At 49.3% G+C, this 23,554-nt stretch overlaps 1 protein-coding gene across 4 annotated transcripts in view; it reads right to left on the bottom strand.

Moving 5' to 3' along the window:
- Nucleotides 1-23,554, bottom strand: part of ZNF423 (zinc finger protein 423) — a 233,298-nt gene that overhangs the window by 189,918 nt on the left and 19,826 nt on the right. Inside the window, exon 1 of one of the 4 annotated variants that reach the window (XM_085234557.1) lies at nucleotides 4,410-5,689. The exons of 1 other annotated variant lie outside the window; for it this stretch is intronic. In XM_085234557.1, coding sequence (XP_085090683.1) covers nucleotides 4,410-4,449 — 40 coding nt within the window. In that variant the 5' untranslated portion in view covers nucleotides 4,450-5,689. Of the gene's footprint in view, nucleotides 1-4,409; nucleotides 5,690-23,554 lie in introns of those variants that run through there. 2 more of the 4 variants (XM_085234555.1, XM_085234554.1) reach the window with 2 other exon arrangements.

Here is a 23,554-nt window from a genome sequence, read left to right as displayed (position 1 = left end):
GTGTTGCCTTTTCCACCCTTTTCAATTTTGGGCCACACTTGTTAGTTGTGCTCGCCAGGACCAATGGGAACAGATCACAATTAAAAGGTGTTTGCACACAGGCACGAGTTTCAATCAGCAAAACCAGTTAAATACCACACAGATCCTGTCCAGGAAACCGTACCGGAGGGAGAGAGCGGAAGGAAAACTGGGACTTGTGGAGTTCAGGGGAGAACGCTGCTGGGCTTGTATCAAAATACACGCTCAAAAATTAAAAACTGCAGGCTAATCCCCAAAGGCAGCGCTCGCTATACTGCGTGGATCCAAACGTTCTCATGGCACCGGCCCCACGATGAAACACCAACATCTCCAATTATTCCTAATCCCCCAAAAGCTACACTTGATAAAGAACAATCAAGAGTGTAATCTTATTTGATATGAGTTTTATCAATTTTAGCTGCTGCTTTCACTGTATCAATAAAATTCCACCGAAACTTGAATGAACTGTAAAATTAAAGGATAATCGCACGAGTCTCCTGTATTTGGCAATTATGATTATACTTGTCAAAATTTAATTTGTAGAATGTACTGTTCCAGTACCTGCAGGTTCTTCTCTATCAACTGGGAAAAAAAGAAAATTATATCTTTAAGACAAGTATGAAAGACATTGTTACTTCCACAGTCAACTCTGTAACTGAGCTCCGACATTGTATAATTGACTTTGCAAGCAGAACAACAGCAATATAACAAAGAAAATGTCAGTGTTTCCACAGCGCTAATCTATAGCACTAGGAGGGCCTCCTGCTGTCAGCCAGAGCTGACAATACAATAGCTTTCAAAGGGATATTACCATCACGCTTTTATTCTTGACATCAATCAAGACAAAGAGAATCCTTTTCACGAGACATTAAAAATCAAACCTTTGTATGAGCAGATAGGTAAAACAGCATTCCTTTAAAGAAGATCATTCATAGCAATCAGCTAATTGGAACTCAGCAAATGGCTGAAGTATTTTTATTTACTTTGCAGGTAACGAAGTAGAGAACAACCTTCTTTTTCTTCCTTGACTGACATAAATGAGGCACGTAGGGTGTGAATCAAAAGTTTCTATCAGCATTTTTGCCAACCAAAAGCAAAAAAATATGACAGCAATTCTACAACTTCAAGTAGGATAACAAATCTAGACTTAATTAGTGCATCCTTTTGCAAAACAGTCTGATTACAGACTAGCACGTTTAAGCACAAAACACCATTGCAACCTGACAGCAATTTGCAGAACTGTCAAATTCAGCAACTAAAGTGCATGTGATGCTGAAAACCCTGTGCCAATGCCAGCCCAGTCCCCACAAACCGTATCCAAGTCATTCTTCAGTTACAATTACGTGGGACTTGAAACTACAGCTCTGCCAGCAGACCCCAGCATCTCCCAGCTGTGCTTTCCCAGAGCTGCTTTCAGAGGCACCAGTCTGTGCCTCATCAGCTCCAGTTCCATCAACTCTCTCCAGAGTTGATGGCACACGACCAGCCTCTGAAGTGTGCGTGGCACATCCGTGGGACCACTCGGAATGGGAACAGGCAGCGCATGGGGACGGTCACCACTCTGTTGTGGTGCTGGGGCTTGAACCTCCTGTGTTTAATGGCACCAAGCAGGGTACAGATCTTCATAAGGAGACCTGCCAAAGCCACCACAGTCATGTTGCTGACAGCAGGGCAAAGGAAGGTTCTGTGCTGAAGAAAACCACTTCTATGGGTCCCATCTATGATGTGAAGGAAGGCTTCAGAGAAGGCAAGTGCTTTACCCCAAAACTGCCACTATCGCACCACCCCAACTGGTTCATTTTGCAAGCTAACAAAGGCTCAGTCCTTCCTGCTTCTGCTCTGCCCTGACTGACCTGCAGCAACCTCCCTGTCAGCCCAGCAGAGCGTTGGCCCAAACCATCGGCTGGGTGTCGTCAGATCTGCAGAGCCAAAGTAATGGTTAAACAAAACCAGTGTGTCATGTTGCCAGTGATAAATCCACACCAGGGAAATTCCAGGGCTACTGCTAGAGTTCCAGCTGCAGCAATCACGGCAACTTTCTGTGAGACTGAACCAGACACCTCATCACAGAGCAGGGCCACATGACCTGCAGGTTTGTCAGCATCCCGTTCTGCTTGGCAATTGCTTAATTTTAAATTACGTGGATCTGAAGAGTTGTCAGCATTTGATACTTCCAGAGTCGGTTGTTTCTTTAATGCCAAAGACAGCACTCGTTGTTAATGCGCAGGCAACTTGCCTTTTGCATGCAGAATAATCCCTTTCATCAGAGGCACACGCTGATTCTATTTTAGTATGTAATCTTTCTGAATGAGAAAGGATGCCCAAACCTCACTAGTGGTTAATAAATACCGAGGTTACTACACAAAGTGAAATAAATGCACAGAAAAGAGAAAACCAGTAAATGATTTGAAGTCCTAAATGCTACGCATATATCCACATAATTTATGCTTGTTTTCTTCTCAGCTGAATTGGGAAACCTGTGACCTCAGAGTGCCTTTATTTATTACATCTCAATTATTTCCATGGAAACATGTACTGTGGCAATCTACCGGGCTGCCAGCTCCCTAGACCACAAAATGTATATGATGGACTTTACAAAAAGATACGTACGAACATAAGAAAAGGGAGAAATTCTATATCCCACATACATATATATGAGCTGCCTCCTATTACTGAAAATTTCACCCAGATTCATCCTGTTCCTTAGGTTCCCCATTAGCCAGCTCATGCTAAGACTGTAATTTACAGCCAGTTTGTGCTGAACTGAAAGCGCATTTGTTGTGCCTGGAGACTGGAGGAATATTCAGAACCTTTAAGAACCAGGCTCTACTCGGCTCCCCGTGGCAAAGACATTCTAGATATTTCTGCGTTGCATGGAAAACATTTCCCAGCTGTGACTTGCCAGCAAGTTACCTGCTTTGATTCAAAAAAAAAAGCTCTTGTAAACAGCGACCTGCTCTATCTTGGAGCTAGGAACGATTTTTCGTTATAGAGCATCAATAGTGAGAGATGCTGCCCAAAGGTAACGAGGTGGCAAACAAACGAGCAGCAAATGCAAATATCTCGTGTCATTATGTAACGAGGTGTTCATGTTTATTAACCGAGCTTCAGAGCGCACACGGTTCCGCTGACGTATGGCTGCGTCCTGCGCGTTACGTGCGGCACCTCGGCACGGAGAGCGACCGGGCAACGCGTGGCCTGCGCCGAGAGGAGCCGGGGGCCGAGGGGGGCTGCGACCGGCAGAGCCGCGCCTGCAGGCCGCAGGGCCCCGGCCGAGCGGGAGAGGGGCAGCGAGCGAGCTTTTGTGTGAGGGGAAGGGCTCACTTTTCAAAAACTTCATGGACGTTTGAAGTCGTCACTGTTTCTATTGCAATCTCCTGACCTGCGTATCTCAAAAATAATATAAAATCGCCCTGGAGAGGGGGTTCGATTCTTCCTCCGGCTGGTTGGTTAACCGGACGCTAACATCGTCTCCCAGCGACTTCTTTAATTCCAAACGCTTTCGAGTTTTTGCTTCGCGGCCCCTTTTGTGCTCGCACACAAAGCCCCCGGCGCAGCCTCGGCACGGCCCCGCCGCTCTGCCCGCGCCCGGCAGGAGCCTGTCCGCCAAGTCGGCTGCGGAGCCCTTATTAGCGCACCTCTGCCTGAAATCGGCTATTGTTCCCTCAGCCCGAGCAAGTTTTCGGCCCTGCAGATGCTCTCGAATAAAGAAATCGGTTTTAATTCTCCGTTTTCGTCGCCACCGTTACAAGCATAGGGCGGGGGATGGAAGGGAAGAGGCGCTGCCGTTCGCAGACCGGAGAAACCGCTCGTCTCATCACCGCTCCCCCGCCCGTCGGTCCGCTCCCGGCCCCGCCGCCAAACTTTTCTTCCCCCGCGCTCCGACGGCCGAACGCCGCTCCCCGGCGCCGGACGCGCGTCGGCTCCGCGCCCCGAACCGCGGGTCTCCCCCGCAGCCCCCGGGCGCTGCGGCTCCGCCCGCCCCCGCGACGCCCGCAGAGCCCCGCTCGGGGCCGGGGGCACCGCCGGCCGCCATTTCGGGCGGGTTCCGCGGCCGCTGCCCCGCCGGGCGGCCCTCGGCCCGCCCCCGCCCCGGCGGCCGGGCGCGGAGCCCCCAAAATGGACGGCGGCGGCGGGCGGCTCCCCCGGCCGCTCCCCTCCCCTCGGCGCCCGGCCGGAGCCGCTTCCCGCGGGCGGCGCCGCTCCTCCTCCCCGCGGCCGGGGCGGGCGGCGGCGGCGGCGCGGGCCGGGCCGGGCGGAGCCCGCGGCGGCGGCCGAGTCGGGGGGGATTCGCAATCCCCGCCAAGCCGGGCCCCGGCCCTGATTGGCCGCGCGCGGAGGCTGGCGCGGCGGCGGTGCCCGGCCGGCGGCGCGGGGCGGCGGGCGCTTACCTTTCACCGAGCGGGGCTTGGCTTGCTTCCTCCTGGACATGTCCGGGCGCCGCGGCTCGTCCTCCTCCCGGCGCGTCCTCCTCGCGGCCCCGCGGCCCCTGCCCGCCCTGCCTCTCCCTGCCTCCTGCCCCTCGAAACTTTGCCGGGCTGAGCGAGGCGAAGCAGCGGCAGCAGCGGGATCGATTATCGGATTTCTCACTTCTTTGCCTGTTGCAATGCGGCAAGTTCAACTCCTGTCCACCCCCTCGGGCACCTAGAGGTTCTCCCCCCGGGGACAAAAAAAAAAAAAAAATCACAGGCGCAACAGTTGCGATTTCTTTTTCTTTCTTTTTTTTTTTTTTTCTCCTCTTTGTTGGTTTTTTCTCCTCCCTTCGATGTGCAAATAGCACCGCCACAAGCCGAGCCCCTCCGCGCCCCCGCCGCCTTTTTGTTCTCGTTAAAGTTTGCAGGCGCCCTGCGGCTCTCAGTCCGGCTCGGCACTTTGAGAATGGCACAAAAAGCCGCGCGGGGCTCCCGGGGCCGGGGGGAGGGCGCGGGGAGAATGAGCGTCTAAAAATAAGAGCGGCGCGGCGGCCCCGACAATGCGAGGCGCTCCGGGGGTGCGACCTCGCCGCGGTTTCCCTAAATCCTCCCCGGCCACTCTCGGCCCCCCCTCGCGTCCCGCCGCTCGCCCTCGGGCTCGGCCCCCGCTCGCCGCTCACGGGGCCGGCGGTGCGGCTGCCCCGGGTGCGCGGCGCGGGGTTCGGCCGGGATGGGCTCCCCGCCGCCGGCCGCGCTCGCCGCCGCCTTCCCCCGCACGCACGCACTCGGCGGACCGAGGTAAGCGCTCCTTCGCATCGATGCCGGGGCCGCTAGCTGCCTCCATGGGTCATTCTCTGGAAGGTGGCACCGCTCCTGCCTTCATCGCTGCCGCTGCTGCCGCTGCTGCCCTGGGTTTTTATTTTCTTTAGCTCTCGCCAGCCTCCCTCTCTTTTCTTTGTCCTGGCTCCTTTTCCTCCTCCTGATCTTGCTGCTGGGGCTGCAGTGCAGACACACATAATAAAGCCAGGCTTGGCTGGAAATGTAGCTGAGTCCCAGCAGGAGGATGTGAGGAGTGGAGTCCCGGCGGGGGAGCGCTCTGATCCCGTAGGGAGCCCCGCGCAGCCTGCGCCGATCAGACGGAGAGAGAGCCAACAGCACCGAGCCATGGACGGCCCGGGAAATACAGCGGCCGCCCGCAAAACGCGGACCGCCGCCGCGGACCGGACTCGCCGCCGCCCGCGGAGCCGCACCGCACCGCTCCGCATCGCGCCGCATCGCACCGCCCCGCCCAGCACCGCGGCTCCAGCACCGGCTCGGCGGCCGCGGCAAAAGTTTGCGGGCTTTTTCCGGTACCCTCTCGCCGCCTCGGGGGGAGCGGGAGGCGAAGATTTATTTATTTTGCCCTTCCCGACGTGTTCAACTTAGAAGGGGCTGGAACGGCCCGTGCCTCGCTGCTAAGAGAGGGTTTTTCTGGAAAAATCCAAAACGCTTTGAACTTCTTATACTAAAGCGTGCCGGGTGCCAAGTTACAGTTGAAATCGCTCAGTGAGTTTCTTCTCCCACTTATGTCGGGCTTGTTTGGCTTAAATCTCCTTACTGCCCTTAGGAGCAAGGCACTCGCTCTGCTCATCGCCAGCTGCCCCGTGTAAGGAGTCGCCTGCCCCGGCACCCTGACCCCCAGCCATGGGCCTGCGCCACACGGGGCACCCACATGGCCATGCGTCCCCACGGCTCACAGAAAGATGTCTTCAGTGGAATAGAACTTTTTTTTTTTGCAGATGCCGTGAAAACTGCCCCCAGCAGAAGTGCTCCAATGAGGGGTCAGGGCAGACAGAGCGGCGCCGGGCTGACCTGGGGGCTGCATGAAGGCATCACCTTCCTGGTAACCATTTCCGCTTGGAAAACATCTTCCTGTGTTCTTGGGTTGCATTGGGTTCTTAGTTTTGTTTTTAATATGTATCTTTTCAACTGCAAGGAATCCAGATAATTCAGGAATAAGTTTGTCATTTGATCAAGAAATTCAGTATATAAATCTGAAGGATTATTTAGCGTGGCTGATTTGAATGGATGTTTAGTGGTGATTTTCTGCTTTCTTAAAGCTTGACAGAAACTACTGCACTTATTCATGTTACAATAAAGATTTACAGTTTCCTCCTAGTGTATTACTCCAGATTACCACCACAGACTGGACATACAGTAAAATATGTTTCCTATAACACCACTGTAATTGAGATATACTTCCTCTACATCAGTGCACTAACATCAAGCTGTGGGCCAACCCAGAAGAAAGGCAGATTTTCAAAGAGCCTGCAGCCCCAATTCTGATGCCAATAAAACACAGGAATAACTCTAGTCGAGAGATTACCAGTACAAAAACTGGTGTGATACTGGTTTCTGTAACAGCACAACAAGACATTACAGGAAAAAAAGTTGAGAAATTTATATCCTGAAAAAAGTAACCAGAACCATTGGCAAATTTGGCCAGTGTGACTCTAGATTCATATCCGTTCAGCATCAGAGTTGGATCAGGAACTGAATTACTTCTGTCTCCTTGTCTTATTGGAGAGCCCTAATCCCCAGGCTATCAGATTGTTTCTGTTCTCTCACTGGCCCAATGAATATTTAATTATTCTTACAAAGCAGAACAGCTTCAGCAGGACAGATTCTCATCCAGAATGTGCCAGCGGTTGGGCACTCTCGGAGGAGTTCTGAGACCCACATTCAAATCCCCATGCGATCACGCAAAGAGGGGATTTCTACCTTAGTTGTACACGTTCCACTTGGCGAGTAATTCCCAAGCCCTTTGCCACTACAAGTCACTTTGCTATCCAGACCTTTGCCTCCAAATTTTCTATGCTATTTTAAAAATACTTAATGAATGCTCCAATTAATGGGGCATTTCTACAACTTCTTCCTTTTTAAAATTCACTAAAAATGTTTAAATTTTTTTCTTTTAAACAAATGAATGAAAGCATTTTCCCCCTTCTCTCTTGCTGGAAAGCCAATAGGAAGGCTCACATGTGAACCTGTACCTGGCTGTTGGATGGTGAGGAGGCATGGTCAAGGCATCCAAGCCTCTCTGCTGCACATAACTCAGGTTCATTCTCAGGACCATCACAAAGCAGCAGTACGCTTGGGAGCACTGCTGTCTGCCAGGGCCTGCAGAAAGATCACGTTAGAGATAAAGAGAGTGGGAAACCAAGTCTGAGCTTTAAAAAATGAAAGATGTGTAAATCCATCTCTAAGTGTAGCACACATGTATATAATTATTAATTCATCCCTCTCCATTATCTTCAAACCCAGAAGCACACAGTCTGCCTCCAGATCCTGCTCTGTAAGCACATTTCTGACCCCCTGATCTTCGACACGTGCCTGGTGCCGTGCTGCTGACTGCCACGACATGCGGGCTCTGTGTGCAGCCCCTCCTGGTGTAGGCAGGATCCCAGTCGCTTCCCTCATCCTGTGGTCCTGCAGCCCTTGAGCAGAGCCAGCCTGTGCCTGCAGCCCCAAGGCAGTGCAGCATGCAGCCACCTTCACTGTTCTCAGCTCCAGAACTTCAAATCAGTAACACACGTACCTTCCAGGAGCACTAATAGCAGGGGAAGACTTCACAGACTTTGTTAAAATATCTAAGGCAAATAATACTAGCTTGTGTGCTAATTTAATGAAAATACATTTAATAATTTAATTTAAATATGTTAATACAAGAAAGCAATAGAAATATATTTTGAACCCATTATCAACCTTGTTTCCTCACAGATGCCTTTTCTCCTTACTCTGAGAAGTTAAATGGAAGCACAAAGTGCAGAGCTGCTCCCTGAGACACAACCTTGCACCGTCCTGCAGCTCACTGGGTTGCTGGGGCACTATGGGTACCACACGTCTCACTTGAAACCCTTGTGGGGTTCCACTGTAATGTGGTGTGTGTGCACAGTGTGTTTTGAAGTTTGGTGATGTTTTCAGGACAGCTCTTTCCCCCGCAGTAGTGAAAACGAGCCCTCTTCTCTTCGGAGGGCCCTTATGCTATGGCATTGTCTCAGATGTTAATTCCATACACACCTGTCAGACAGCATCCAGAATATTTGCACTTTGACTTACATTTTCTCAAAGTGATTATGTTTAAGGCTGAGAGAACATTAGCTCAGGTTGTTCAACCTTGTTCAACCCTGGCACAGCCTTACAGTGGGGGAATGCAGGTGGTACCACCAGCAACTCAATGGCGCATGGATTTATTGGCATTCAGCACTGAGAGCAAAAACATACACATTTCTATATATAGGCATAACTGTTTTAAAAGTGTGTCAGAATTAGCTAGAAATTACAAGTTCCATAAAAGCAGCACAGCTATTTGAAAGCAAAAATAAAAGCTTCCTGGAAGCTGGGGTTTTCACAGAGGATCTCAGTCCTGCTAGTCCTGGGGTTTGGCACCCAAGAGACTGAACCCACTGCAGGAAATGCGGCCCCTACCAGGATCTAAACTTGCTGAAGTCATAAAGAAAAGTGTTTTCGACACATAAAAGAACCAATCAGCTGGATGCTCAATGAGTCAGTCGCACAGGGATCATCTTAATCATGGAGCGCAGAATCTATCTTAAAGAACATATCGTACACATGGACATAAGAATACTCATAATGTAGTAAAGTCTATGAGAAATGTGGCAAAATGCTGACATCCCAGGAGAAGCCCTGCAGCACATCCCATCAAAGGGTCTACACACAGACAAAAAGACTGAGCAGAGGGAGCCGGTGCCCAGCTCAGGCCCCAGCAGCGTGAGGGGCAGGAGGCAGCGGGCGGAGACTGCACAGAGGTGGGCGAGCACCTGAGCTCTCCATGGCAAAGGCAGGCAGGCACTGGGAAGCTGTTAAAGGCTGGATTAGTTCTTAAAAGAGATAATGTTTCCAAAACACATGGCACAATGCACTCATTCAGTCGAGAGTCAAATGTCACCGTGGATACAGCTGCAAGACAGTGTCGCTCTTTATTTACAGTAAAATATGTCAAATGGGGAACACAAAGGCATCGTCGGGATAAACGCTGGATTGGAGCACACAAAGGCCGGCGGCATCCACAGCGCATCAGACAACCTGAATAAAAGCCCCGACTACAATACCAGCCTGGTTTCTATGGTGTTTGTGAGTTAATGCCTCCGAACATTTTACATAAATAAATAACTGGCATCCCCCGTTTTAGCCCTAGCAGAGGACTGCCACAGCCAGAATTCAGGCCACCGGGAGCGGCAGGGGCAGGAACGCTGCACAGAGAGGAGAGGCTGCACATGACGGGGGGCTGCAGGCAGGACCCAGCAAGAGCAGTCATGCCATGTTGTGCTCTGGGAGCTTACAGCAAAATAGGATCGAGCTGCTATCCCAGAGCACTGAAAAACAAAGAGAAAGTTCCACTGCAAAATGTATTTGGCCATGCACAGAATTACATTCACTGCGTGCACCACATTAGCACTCACACATCTCTAATGACAGGAGTGATTTCAAATTTTTTTCCTATTGTCTACTTGCGTACGGCGCTTACTTCCATCAATCATCATTTCCTCTATTAAAAAAAATAGTCTAAAATCAAGACAGAGTAAGTGGTGCAGTTAGTGACACTTTCTGTAAAATACTATCATACACCGGAGCTGAATTTAGCTCAAATGTCACAAAATACCCATCTGTAGAGGAATCACACACACACACCCCTGCACAGTTCCAGGAAAACAATCATTACTGATAACTGGCCGTGTAGTATCGTGCAAACACAAACAGGTATTTTGCCCTTTCCAGCACTCGCTGAGCAAACTGTTCGTTGCAGCCTCCTCCAGTTAAGTGCCCCAGGAAGCAGTGTGGGAGTCAGACAGAGGATCTGCACTGCATGACCAAGTCGCCTTTAGGTCTAAGGATTTTCCAGGCTCTACATCTATTTGCCTTTGAATGTCCCCACAAAGACAATTTATACCATTATAACGTTACTTAACAACTTATGATGCCTATTACAAAAAAAGTGCTGTTTCCACATACTTAATCACAATGCAGAGAAAGTATCCGTGATTCTGGGTCCCTTTCATTACAGTTGGACATGGTTCTGCAGTGCTTCTCAAAGGCTTTTTCTAAAGGAATAGAAAACATCTTCAAAGTTTGGGTTCATGAAAAGGGCTGGAGCTCCTGTGCAAGGCTCCAGGCCACCACTCTTCCTTACACCCGTCCTGTTCACACTAGAGCAGGGCCATCTCCATAAGCACAAGGTGGGTTGTACACCTCCTTGGAAGTACAGCTGTTCAATCTGGTCTTTGCCAGCAGCTTCAGTAGTGTTACAAAGTGCTGGGAGACCTGAAGTGAGCTCACCCACCTGCCATCAGGCCTGGCAGCACTCCTGCCACAGAAACCATCCCAAAACGCCACACCAAACATCACCAAACGCCAGTTGGGCAGCCACGGTCTGGACCATTCTTGTAACAGCAGTCAAGCAGCAGCCTGTCCCCAGGGTCTGGGCTCCTACACACAATTCGTCTAAAAATATCTATGTTTGTGAAGGCTTCCACTCCTCTGGAAAATTCCCAGTACAATAAAGGGAGAAGCAACAGAAATGAGAAGACATGTGGCCTCCTCCGGCACTGCTGTCTTGGGTCATTCAGCTTCACCTCTCCCCATCTCTGCATCCTCATAAACTAAACAAAACCAGTAATCCTGGACCATACTTCCATTCCTGCCAGCATTTGTCAGCTACTACCTCTTCCTAAGAAAGTGTGCAGCAAGCCAAGATGCTGATCCTCCGCATCAAAACCTTCTCACCACTGATACCATCTCTGTTGTGAAAACCATCACCAAAGAGATTTGGACAGCTGTTTGTGGTTAACCACAGCGGTGCACTGCCAGTACTCACCCCATACACAGCACGTTCCAGTGCTGGGCTGTGTGCTCAGCCCCGTCCTTGCCAGGGGTGAGCGGTGTCCTCCTCTGCTGCACCATCACAGCTGCCCCAAAGGAGGAAGGCCAAGGCCAAGACAGGCCACAGCCTTGTGCTGCACTGAGTAACTCGGAGATGGGCAGACAAACTGTGCTGTCACCTCCTCCTGCAGCCCCTTCTCTTTGCACCAGAGAAAAGAAAACTGAAACACAAATCAAGTCTCCTTCTACAAAATTAATAGTTTCCACTCACTTCTTTCCTGTGTCTGCTTCCATTCTGTAATCATGCAGAAAGGAGCAGCGCACTGCTCGGTGCTACTGACAAACAGCTGCACTGGCAGACCCCCAGGCACTTTTGAAAGTGGCGCTTTAAAGAAAGTTAGTTCTTTAACACGAAGGTATTTACGGTCCCCCCTCTGAATTGGTGTGATAGCAGCAGTGAGCGAGCGGTGGGGAGCAGGTGGCACTGTGAGAATATGCAGTTATTATTTTTGTGAAAAAGTTCTGTAAGAATTAATAGAAATTTTTCTTGCTATTGAATAATGTTGGATGATGCAAAAAACCCAGGGAAAAGACTTTGTTCTCTATTAAATTCACTAAGATTTGTCAAGCAGTTACTATAGAATCTGATCACATTTTTACAGATTTCTCTTGGTTCCATTCATCCATAAGGTTTCTGGAAGGGCCATGGAACATTTTCCTATTATCAGACCCACTGACATTATATCCCGTTTAAAATCCCCTTGTTGGCAGTATTTATTCTGCTCTTATCAGGATCCCTTCCTATCTATCAGCCATAAGACTTACAGTCAGATGGGCAGCGGGGGATATTAAGAGTGAGTTTTGTTTACATTTATGTTAGGAATTTTTAATTTATTTTTTTTTTTACATCCTAAAGCACTTTTTTAAACAAAGTAGTGCAAATTTTTAAGATGTGCATAATGCTATTTAAAACAACTGATCTGCTGTATACCCATTTCTATTTGGTTAACATGTTACATTGCCCAGAATTCCTGCTGTATCCTCAAAGGCTACAGGCACTGAGGCATTGTGCTTCCTAGCAGCATGCAGACACCAAAATGGCTGAGGAGAGCTCCACACATGCACTGTGTGGCTCTGGGAACAGCAATGCAGCCTGGGGCAGCCCCATACCCTGGGAGCAGCCTTCCAGGGACTGCGGGTGGCATGGGGCCCTCCTGCTCAGATGCCACTGGTCAGCACTGTCAGAAGGTCCTTGCCAGGTGCCAATGTGGCACAACGCAGCACAGCTGCACAGGGCCTGTCTGAAAGCCATCCCACTTCTCCCCAGTGCATGGGTGCAATGAGGCTCAAGACCGCATTGGTGGCCAAGCCCAGAGCAGCCCTAGTCTCAGGTTGGGAGCCACCTCCACTAGGGACCAGCACGTGACCGAGCAGAATCTCCTGAGAAAGGAAAAATATATCCCAATATGACAGGCCGCAGGATGGGAGCTCCTTCTGGTGCATTTATGTTCTGAGCCTGCCAGGGCAGTGGGGGGGAAGGGCGGGGGGGCTTCAGGGCCAGCACAGCAAGGAGCAGCCGGAGGGGCATGAATTCCTGCCAGCGGCCAGCCCAGCGGGTCATGGCAACGGGAGCCAAGGGAGGAAAATGAAGCAGCGGGAGCTGTGAGAAAGCAGTGGCATGGCAGGGGGTGAGGAGCACACAGTGCTGGCAGCTCAGCCCTGCAGCCAGTGGGAGGGAGCTCACATGGGCTGCACCAGGCCATGCGTCCACTGCTTTGATTCATGCTCCAAGCACAAAGAGGCTCAGGGTTTCAAGCATCACACACGCCCAATGTTAGCAAAACCCAAATGTTTCCCACACTTTCCCAAAGAAAGCTGGTGAAGCCATGAGCCAATGGCAGCACTGCCTGGCAGCAGCCCCAGGTAGCTGGGTCACACTTCACGCCCACACCAGCACCACTTTTCCATGGGCGCACGGCTGCTTTGAAGTGTGCTGGCAGCACAGCTGTGTCCCTGCCCTGTGTGCCGGTGCTGCTCCATGCCGGTGCTGTGAGAGGAGGAACACAAGCTTTGCAGAAATACGTATTTTTATATCAGAGTAAAAAAGTCCTGTGGGCATTTCAACCAAATGCAGAGCAATGTATTCAGCATGGGCATGCCTGATGCAGGAGGCTGAGAAGGAGCAATACATCTGTGTGATCCCTACTCAGGGCTGGGGCAGAAGGGGACAAATGGCAGTGAATCCTGCCAGCTCTGCTTGCGCCTGTGCTGGATCGACCTTAGATGCCTGTTCCAACGCCACGAGCAAAACATGTTACAGGCAACACGCTTTGGATATGGAAATGGTTGATGGCAACTGCTGGCAATGTTTCTGCACACAATTGAAAATTGATGGGATTTACCTGGCAGTTGCTATCTAGCCAGCGTGGCAGTGGTGCGAAATATTCAGTCATCCAGTGTACAACATCAACTGAGTTCTGGATAACCACATTTCTGAAAATGTCATGAAATGAACTTTCAAGGAAATAAGCTTGAAAATCTAAAAACCCAGGCAAGTGCTGCATCCCTGATGGGGTCCACATGCTGCAGGCACAGGTCCCTCCAGGATGTGACGAGCCACATGTCCCTGCTGAGTCTGAGACCTCACACTGGGCAGAAACACATCTGGAAATGACAGATGAGGCTTAGACACCAACAGAAACCAAAACATGGAAGGCTGGCAAAGAGTGAGCTGCTACATGTTGCGAGTCCAAATAAAACCAATGCTTTATAGGGGTTCTAATCCATTATTCTTGTGCAAATTATACGTGCATCCTCTAATATATATATTTCCACAGCCATAAACACAAAACAGAAGGACAGAGAAAGAGAAATCTTGCTGAACAAGGGAGTAACACACTGTAGGAATGCAGGAGCCTGTGATCTGTGTTATTTCTTTGCTTAAGGCCACCTAGCAACAGCACATAGGTTAATCCTCCACAGACTGAGCAGACAGCATCAGCCAACAGGAAAACAAAACATTCCTGCGAGAAAAAAATCAGAACAAGAATTGCCCATTTGTGAGAGGGTTGTAGGAACAGGTATACACCACAATCCTGCAGAAGAAAGATTTCCTCATAAATAGAGTTATTGTCCACCTTGTTATTAAAAATACAAAAAGAGCTTTGCAACCTTCCCGGTACAGCCCTGTGGGAGCCCAGCTCTGCAGGGAGCTGGGGATGTGCTGAAGGCTGTTTGCCACCTCAGAGCACTGCTGCATTCCCTTCTGCAATGACCAAACCTCCGCAGACAACCCTCTGCCGGGGGCGTGCAGCACCCACACAAGCAGGTTCAGCTTTCTACAAACACCTCTTGGATGTTAACACATGCCATCACCTTCTTTAAACCACCATTTGCAGCAACTCAGCCCCTACTGCGGTGGTTCTCTTGTTATTTAAGATCTGGGAGGCCTAGCCAAGCAGTTTGTCCTAGCTAAAAAGGCATTATTTTCCGTATTGGCCCAAGACCAGAGCCACATGGTATGCAAGCTGTAGGCAGCTTTGCTGTTGTGCCCTTTCTGCTGCCCACCAATAGATGGTAGCAGCACCGCTGCCATCACACCGCACTCATGGCAGGAAACAGCTTCTGTTCCCCACCTGGGTCAAATTTACCGGCCTTGCTCAGCTGAGGTGTTCCCAGAGCCATCCTGCAGATGGGCACAACTCCCAGTGCAGTGGCTCTGATGTGAGGCTGTGGTGAGGGATGTGGGCAGGCAACAAGGCCACAGCTCCATGTACCCAGGTGCAGATGCTCCCACAGCTAGCATGGAGCTCCCTTTGACAGACTAAGCCCTGGCCAGGAGGGAGGCTCGTGCCTGCCTCAAGACACACTTCATGGTAGAACAAACACACCAGCTCTTGCTCCAGGGGCTTTCCTGGCTCTGCAGAGTGCCTGGAGGCTTGCTATAATCGACACCACCATTAACAGAAATGCAGCTACCTCTGATTAAAACAGAAATGGCCGCATGGTCACATCTCCAATAAGAGGCAGTTCTTTCCTAATGCAAAGTAATTCATGCTCAAATTGCAGCAATAAGGCAGACTTCTTTGCAGCTGTTCAGATGCCTTTGGAGGGTTCCATTATATTTCACCTTTTTAATGCTTTATGTATTACAACTACATTTTCACCTAAGGCTGTGATCCTAAACTTCCTTACAGCATTATCTACAACCCATATTTCAAAGCTTAATTTTCCTGCCCTAAACGTAGAATAAAATAACTTGCAAAAATGGCTGCAAGAAAGCTGCATGTTCTGTGCTTTCTCAGTCCCTCTTCATAAGCCCTGTACAGGTACTATTCCTCACAGAGCCAAAAACTTCCTGGAGAACGACTAGAGCTAGAAGATATTTCTTGACCCAGCGTAACACTGTCCACTCCGTCTGGTGGAGAGATTATGAAATTTTAATTGGTCTGAAAGCAAGATATCACTATAATTGGAGCCCAAGCGCCGACGCGAGCCTGGAGCTAGCACTTGCTGGAAATCCTCAGCCCCCAGCAGCAGCCCCAGTGCCCGAACGTGCCTGTGCTGCTGAGCGGAGTTGATGCACACCCTCCCCTCTGCTTGCCTTGCAGCCACCGGCTCACTTCCAGAACAAAAGGTTCTGCAAAGGAAGGATGCTTGGGCTCCTCCCGGCTTCCACCTCCCTGTGGTGCAGCCAGCAGCAGGGACAATGAGAACATCCCAGCCCTGGGGGTGCAGATGTTCTTTGTCAAAAACGAGCATATGGGCAGAGCTGGTGGCTCAAAAAATATTTTATTTTATTTTAAATACAGGATACACACAGCATTCATTAAGGCAGAACTGGGAACAGCATGCATGATCTGTAGGTATGTCCCCATCCCACTCCACTCTGTCCCCTCCCTTGGTCCACAAGTGCCCAACGCAGCAGAGCAGGACACCCCAGCTCACGGAAACCAGAGCAGGAAGGCAAACAAGTCACCAGGAATGAAAACACTTGGCATTGGCAGAGGCGTTTTCATGTGAATAAAGCATTTTGCAAGCCATGCTGAATTCAATTACCGTAGCCTTTATTTCTTAATTCATTAAGAAGCACAGACTGCTTTAGGATCTCATAATTGAAATCAAGTTGTAAGACACTGACTATATTAACTTTTCCTCTTTTGTGAAAAAAGTATTAAAAAGAAGTATTAAAAGTCAGTCTATATTGAGTATGAAGGGAAGGAAATCCTCTTTGTGGTTACAATAAGCTCTATTTCCACTAAGACTTTTTCTAGTTGTGTCATCTAGGAGGAGAAGCATTCCATGAACCTGAACCCAGGCCCAAGAGCCTGCCCTGGCGAAAAAACTCAGCACGGTTCCTGGACAGGGGCAGAGCTCTGCAGGCAGCACCCAGCCCGTGGGGTTGGGACAGCACAGGGCAACCCAGGGCTGTGCCAGGAAGCCCCAGTCCCCAGTGAACACAATTCCCAACACGAGGGCCCCATGGTCGCTTTCCCACTGAGGAACTCTATGCTACTGAGAAAATTAAAGGTTGGAAGTTCATTACTGGGACAAGTAGAGCACAAACTTTCGCAAAACGCCTCATTAATTAGCATCATCTTGACCTGAAAGAGAAACTCTAAGGAGAGCTAGTAGAAGGTTGACTCCTGCCAGAGCTCATTGTTTTTAAGTACTATTATTATTGATTATAGCTTATTATTTTCCTTTATTAAAAAAAGGAAAAAGGAGAAACAGAAATTCAGTGGATTATCCATCAGACTGGCTTCAGATAAGTCTATTCACACTGCAAGGCAAAACAGCGTTGCACATGCAGATGCTATTAATACTTCTTTTCTAATTAAATTCCACCAGAAATTGTGCAGGATATTTCTGTTCCCATACCCATTCTAGCCCAATCACCTCTTGATTAACCACCCTCACACACTAGGAATTAAGATGTGACCTCTAACTTTTTTTGAGGGAGATGTGCTGTTTTTAATATTAACAGCTCCATCTTTTCACTGTTCCTTGAGCAGGGCTGGGAGGAGAAATATAATTACACACAATGGGGGTATAATTCCTGCATTAGAAGTGACATTACAGTGACAGGTAGCGAAATATAACTGTACAACAGCTTGCGTATCACTCCTTTATGGACTGCTGGCAGCCTACTGCCCCACTGCAAACCAGTCCTGGGAGTGATGGTGCTGAAGATCCTGAGGGATTAAACACAAATGTAAAACATTGCTGGAAAATGCATACGGGTGATTCTGGAGGCGCTGAAAAGACAGAGCTATTTGAGAAGAGAAGTGAAAATCCAGACAGATCCAGCCCGAAACTTTAGCACAGCAGCCCAGCGAGAGCCTGGCAGCAGGAGCTCCACCAGAGCCATGCTATTACCACTCCCACCAGAAGCCAGACTCTGACACGTTAATTACAGCAGCCATTGTGCCGCCGGCGCGGTGCAAAACCGCATGGCAACAGCCCCTCAGAAAGCAGATCACCGCACTGTGCCTCTCACGTGACAGTGCTGTGAGCTGTGAGGAAGAACTGGGTTTTCTTTAAAGACAGAAATTTAAACCGGTTTGGTTTGTGATCTCCATACGGAGAACACTCACAACAGCAGCCCAGGCAAGGGGAAGCTCAGTGATCTCCAGCACCTGCCACGTTCCTGTGTTCCACGCAGGTTTCCGGTTCCTTGTAGAGCTCAAATGTAATTCAGTTGCATAAACCAGCAGCCAAACCCCTCTGCAATGACAGTCTGGGAACAGTGAGCAAATATCAGCCTTCAAGCACACTTAGCATTAAATAGCATTGCTTTTGATGTCACCATAACTTTTAAGCAAGTCAGATGGCAAATTGTGATTATATAGAATAGGGCAGTCACAAACGTACACAACACAAATATAAAACTAAAATGAATGGTTATTGCATCTTACAATAATAGATGGCTGTCAGTCTTTTTTAGAAACCTTCTAAGTCCCCAAAATAATGGACTCTTGGAAGATGTAGTACAGCTGGGGTTGCATACAGACTAAACGTCATCACTTACAGCAGCTGTCACTCTGCACAGCCTTTGAGCTTCATTTCCTTGAGCTGCTGGTCACTGAGGCCCAATTTGTGCTGACCAGAAGCAAGAGGCACAGTGGTTCTCATTGTGAGCTTTCCTGGAGCCAGTTGCCTTGCAAATAAGGTGAAACAAGATAGGTGAGGATCTATTCTCATTTCTGTTCTTTCTCTCTTTAGTTAGTTGGTTTTTTTTTGTTTTTGTTTTTGTTTTTTTTCCCTCTCAGTTGAACAAACAGCTAGTGAAAGTATGGATATGATGAACCCATTCCATAGCAGGAGGACTGAGCCGCTCCTGAAATCCCTTCCACATCTGCACTCCTGTGTTTATCTGGTCCTAAAGCTTCCCAAATCCTTTTGTGTCAAAGTTTATCAACAACAGCATGAGTTTCAAGTGGATAATTCACTCAGAGCTTCCAGGCCAAGCAGCCCATTTCAGCGAGTTTCAGGATACTCATCCTGTAGCACGTGGTGCCAGCAGGTTCTTATGCTGCCTGGGTGGCTTCAGCAGGGATGAGCATAGAGCCCACTTGGGACAAGTGGTGTTCCCATGCTGTCCCCTGCATCCCCATCATGCTGTGTCCAGCTGCAGCTCTGATTTGCCACCCACATGTGGCAAAGCTCCTGGAGGGAGCAGGAGGCACATGGATGCCGAGATGTGGGAGCATTCATGTGCTACTGGTGACTGGCCAATGCAACATCTGCAACAGCACCGATAAAGTCTCCTCTGTGCAGGCAGCCTCATTTTCTGTGTTGTATTTGGAAGCTACAGTACAGTGCTTCTCCCATGCTGTACAAATTGGTCTGTATTTTTGTGAGGATCATCCCAAATGAGTTGAGCACCCAGAGCTCCCATGAAGGTCAATGGCAGCTGCAGGCACTTGGCTCTTCCACATATGGAAGGTGCTTTGCCTTTTCTGCTGCCAAGGCAAGAAGTTAATAGGGAAGCTGAGAGGAAAGTCCATACACACTTCGAAGTGTGTAGCAGCCTGGCGAGACGCAGTGAACACAAGAGCTCCAACTGCTGGAGCTCCCAGCCCTGCCAAAGAGGTGACATAGCTGTATGCCACTACCACAGTCCTGCTGCTGGAGAGGGTATGATGTCACCATGGCTCTTGACATGGCATGCTGCTTCTCGGCCACACTGCTCGTGGACTACTGCAGGCACAAACCTGTTGGACACAGGCTGTGATTTCTTCTCACCACAATTACTCTTAAAGCATATTTTCTCTTTACAGAACTGTTTTGTAGTTATAAGTACTTACTCTCTGTTACACTCCTTTCCACAGTTTAAAGAATCAGTGGCATATGTTTCCACTGCTCATCTATTTGAACGTCTTCTCAGGAACACATGCAACTGGTTAGGAGACAGCGCAAGCTGGGTGACTATGCGAAGCAGAGGCAACAATAACTTGCCACAAGTTTTCATTTTCTGCCTTCTTGATACAAGTTTCCAGAGCACTGACAGCAGTTTGTCAAAAAGCATTATTGTGAAGTGATATCTACAAGTGCTGATATTGACTTACTGTCTGGACAAAATGTCTTCTTGTCTCCTTCCAACAGAGCTGCACACAGCATGGGCACTGTCTCTGGGGAGCAATCCAAATCAAGTTTTAAGCTGGCCACCATCACGGCAGGAACATTTCCTCCGCCTTTTTCCTTGTCCTCTGTCTGCTGCGGTCCCTACTCGCTCCACAACGCGGAGGTCAGCCAGACCCATGCAATTAGAGAGATCGTCTGCAGCTGACCTCGAGCCTGCCAGGCCCTTTCAAGCACGGGCAGTCTTTATCAGCACGGTACAGAAAATAGTGGAGATGTGTGCATAGGCAGGAGGATGAGATTGTTAAGACGTTTTTCTCCTCACACTCTGCAAACTAAGACAGTACCTCTGCCACTTGGGTGAACTTAGGTTATTCCCACTCATATCTGGCAGCCCATGGCTTCCTCCTTCATCTCAACTGCTGCTATTTTTGTCCTGTGATGTCTGTACTTTGGCACTATTGGGAGTGGATTGTGTGTGGATCACTAACTTTTGGACAGGTCAGCCGTCTCAGCCTGAACACCACTAGATGGATACTAATAAGAGGAAACAAATACATCAAAGAAGAGACTCTCTTTTTCTCTTCATATCCTTCTCACAGGCACACTGCTTTCTTCTGCTCTTGTCACTGCCCTTTCTTGTTCTGTGTTCGTGCTCTGATTTCTGCAGACGGTGCCATATGAAGGAGGGGAACAGCTGACTTTTCAGATCTGCTGGAACCATCCAACGGGCCCATGTGAAGCCTCCCTTCTAAAGGGAGGATGCAAAAAAGATGACAGATGGGACAAACTGCATGCAAAATGTAACAAAACAGAGCCACGGCTGGCAGCGGACAAGCAGAGAGGCTGCAGGGAACCCTGGTGGCACCTATACGTAATGGTGCAGCACCAATGCAGAAGCTCCAGGGACCCCTGGCCATGCTGACCACAGCTAGAGGCATGCATGTGTCTCAGCAGCACTGGCACAGCTATCTCCAGGGCCTAATGTGGACAGAAATGTCTTTCCTCAAGTGGCAATGCCAAAAGAGAGCTTGTTCCAGTTTGGCTGATGAGCTGCTCCAGCTGGGAAAAAGCACCTCTTCACTGGTGATCTGGCAGTTTTAACAAGGGATCTGGAGCTCTGGTCCAGCGGATTTAAGATTAGTGCCAGGAGTTCTGTGAAAGTGTTCTCTGGGAATATCTCCCAAAGCAGGCTGTGTCACCTCCATGAAGTCAAGAATTCCCTGTGGGGCAAAGGTGTGCCAGGCTATTGGGCATTTAGTAAGACACAGGGAGCAAGGTGGCAAACCTGCTTACTTGCAGCTGCTGCGTCAGATTGCAGGGTATTGAAAGATTCACAGCACATTTGCATAACTGTCTTTGCTCATCCCTGGCTTTTATCTTTTCTTTTCCATTCCCAATTTAAGTATGACCCACAGCAGTCGCAAGGCAGACAGTGTGAATGCATGGTTCCACCCAGCTCAACGCAAAGTGCTCCTTGCACTCCAGCCACGCTATCCTGCAGCAGCTGGAGGTGCCAGAGCCCCTCAGTACAGCCCTCGCCAGGACAACTTCACAAGGTTGTAATTAGATGCAGTGGGGAGAAGCAAACCAGGAGCGCATGGCAAATTAACGGCTTTGCAATTTGCCACTACAGAAACTCAGCAAGGTCAGCTCTGCGTACCAGTCTGGCCAACACCAGCCTCAAGGCTCACTGTGCAGACACCATACATGACATGTTCTTGAAAGACAGACTTTCAGAAACAGCTTTCCAATCTGTTTTCAAAAAGTGTAACCCTACATTAAGCTAATTGTTTGAATTACTCATCATTTGCATTATCTCCGCAAACAAGAGAGTGCAGAAATGCCGAGCTCTGGTGCCCAGTTATTTCTTTCTCCCCAGCTCCCACCCTTGCAGCTTCAAACTTTGCTCTGTGATCTCAGAACATGTTTTCGTTTTCAAATATACATTTCATACAACATTTCAGAGACAAAACACTGGTCACCTCTGACGCTGCTTGTTTTTAAAGCCTCTCTCTACATTTGTATGTGGGACAGTATTTTCCCTGGTGGCTATACCAGAAAACTACATTAGATTTCAATTCTTCCAACACAGATATTTTCCTGAATGCTTCCTGCTAGATGAAAAGTAGTACACAGGAGGAAAATAAGAAAAAAATGCAAAACGCTCATGGCAGAGGTCACTGTGCACTTCTTGCATGGCAGATCACTCTCCCCAGTGCCCAGCAGCTCACAGCCACCCACTCCAGCAGACCTTCTGGCCCAGCCCTCTCAGTCAAACGTCACTGCAACATCAGGTGGATGTACAACTGAGGCAGCAGGATGCAGAACCTGAGATCGTTTTGGTGCAAGTAATAGGAACATTAGATGACTGGCCACCCCTGATCCCAGCAGTGCCTGCACAAAACAGAACCAGCTTTGGCTGGATGCTGTTGCCACCAGGGCAGGCTCCCAGCCAAATGGTTCCCTCATTGCCCAAACAGACTAGCCCAGGATGCTGGAAGCTCAGCCAGGCTAGGTGAGCACAGAGGACTTGTACACCCATCTGCCAGCAAGACCACTCCAAGGGAACATGAGGGAACAGCACACCACCCCCACAAACAGATGTTACTTGGGACTCATCCCCCACTCCACCGACCTGCACCAGTTCCCAGCAGACACTCTGGGAGGCACTGGCTTTCCTGGAGCTGCCCATAGCAAGCCCTCATGGCAGCAGAGCTCTCCTGCCTGGCCACCCCCATCTCATCAAGCTCCCCATTCATTCACATTCCTATTAGTCAGTAATGAAGAACATTTAGAAAATACATTTCCTCCCACACACTTCCCAAGGGGTTTGCAAGCTGAGCCATGAGCACACCCAGTGGGGACTGCTGTTCTCTCCAGGGTGAAGCATCACTGTGGTGCAGGGTCCCCACACAACAGCGCTGCTCAGGAACGTAGCGATGCCAGCCAGGGACTGAGCGCTGGGATGGAGGTGCCCCTGCAGGGACACAGCTCTCGGCCACATCAGCATCTCGGTGCAGTTGGTGCCCAACGGGCACAGGGTGCCCAGAGTCACCCAGCACTGCAGGGGCTCTGCAAAAAGTCAGCAGCTGGGGCAAGCTTCTGCTGCCCTCCTAATTTTTCCTAAATGTCCGGCCATTTTGCATTTGTTTTGAATTCCTTGCCACGAAGTCATTACGCATTCAGGTGGAGAGGAAAGTGAGCTCGGCAGGAGTCTGACAGTAATTCTGCATTAGTTAAGCATTAGTTGACAGATGTACAAAGCAAAACCATTACTCCTGTCATACGTTGGGCCCTGACTTTCTTTTCCCCATTGTGGTTCTCCTCCAATCAACAGCTTCAGAGAGCCACACAAATGCCGAGACGAAAGCCCTGCAAAAGCTGTTATCGGAGAGGCTTTCAGCAGTAATTAGAGGTGAATGAAAGGGGGAAAAGAATTTTGTCTGGAACACAGTTTGGCAAAGTGTTGCCATTGCATTTATTTATTTTTAATGCTTTTCTATTAAAGCAAATTCGGAGACAAACATTTCTGAACACACACCATGTACAGCAGGCACACCAGAATTGATGTTCACAAACTTCAGGTTGCTGAATATTAATCAAATTCGAATTTATTTGCAATTCAGTCCATTAATAATGATACTGCAAAACCACAAGAA

Source organism: Meleagris gallopavo, chromosome 13 (genome assembly GCF_905368555.1).
Source record: "Meleagris gallopavo chromosome 13, MGAL_WU_HG_1.1, whole genome shotgun sequence".
Taxonomy (NCBI): domain Eukaryota; kingdom Metazoa; phylum Chordata; class Aves; order Galliformes; family Phasianidae; genus Meleagris; species Meleagris gallopavo.
The sequence above is the reverse complement of the archived record's forward strand: the minus strand, read 5'-3'. Positions and strand labels throughout refer to the sequence as shown.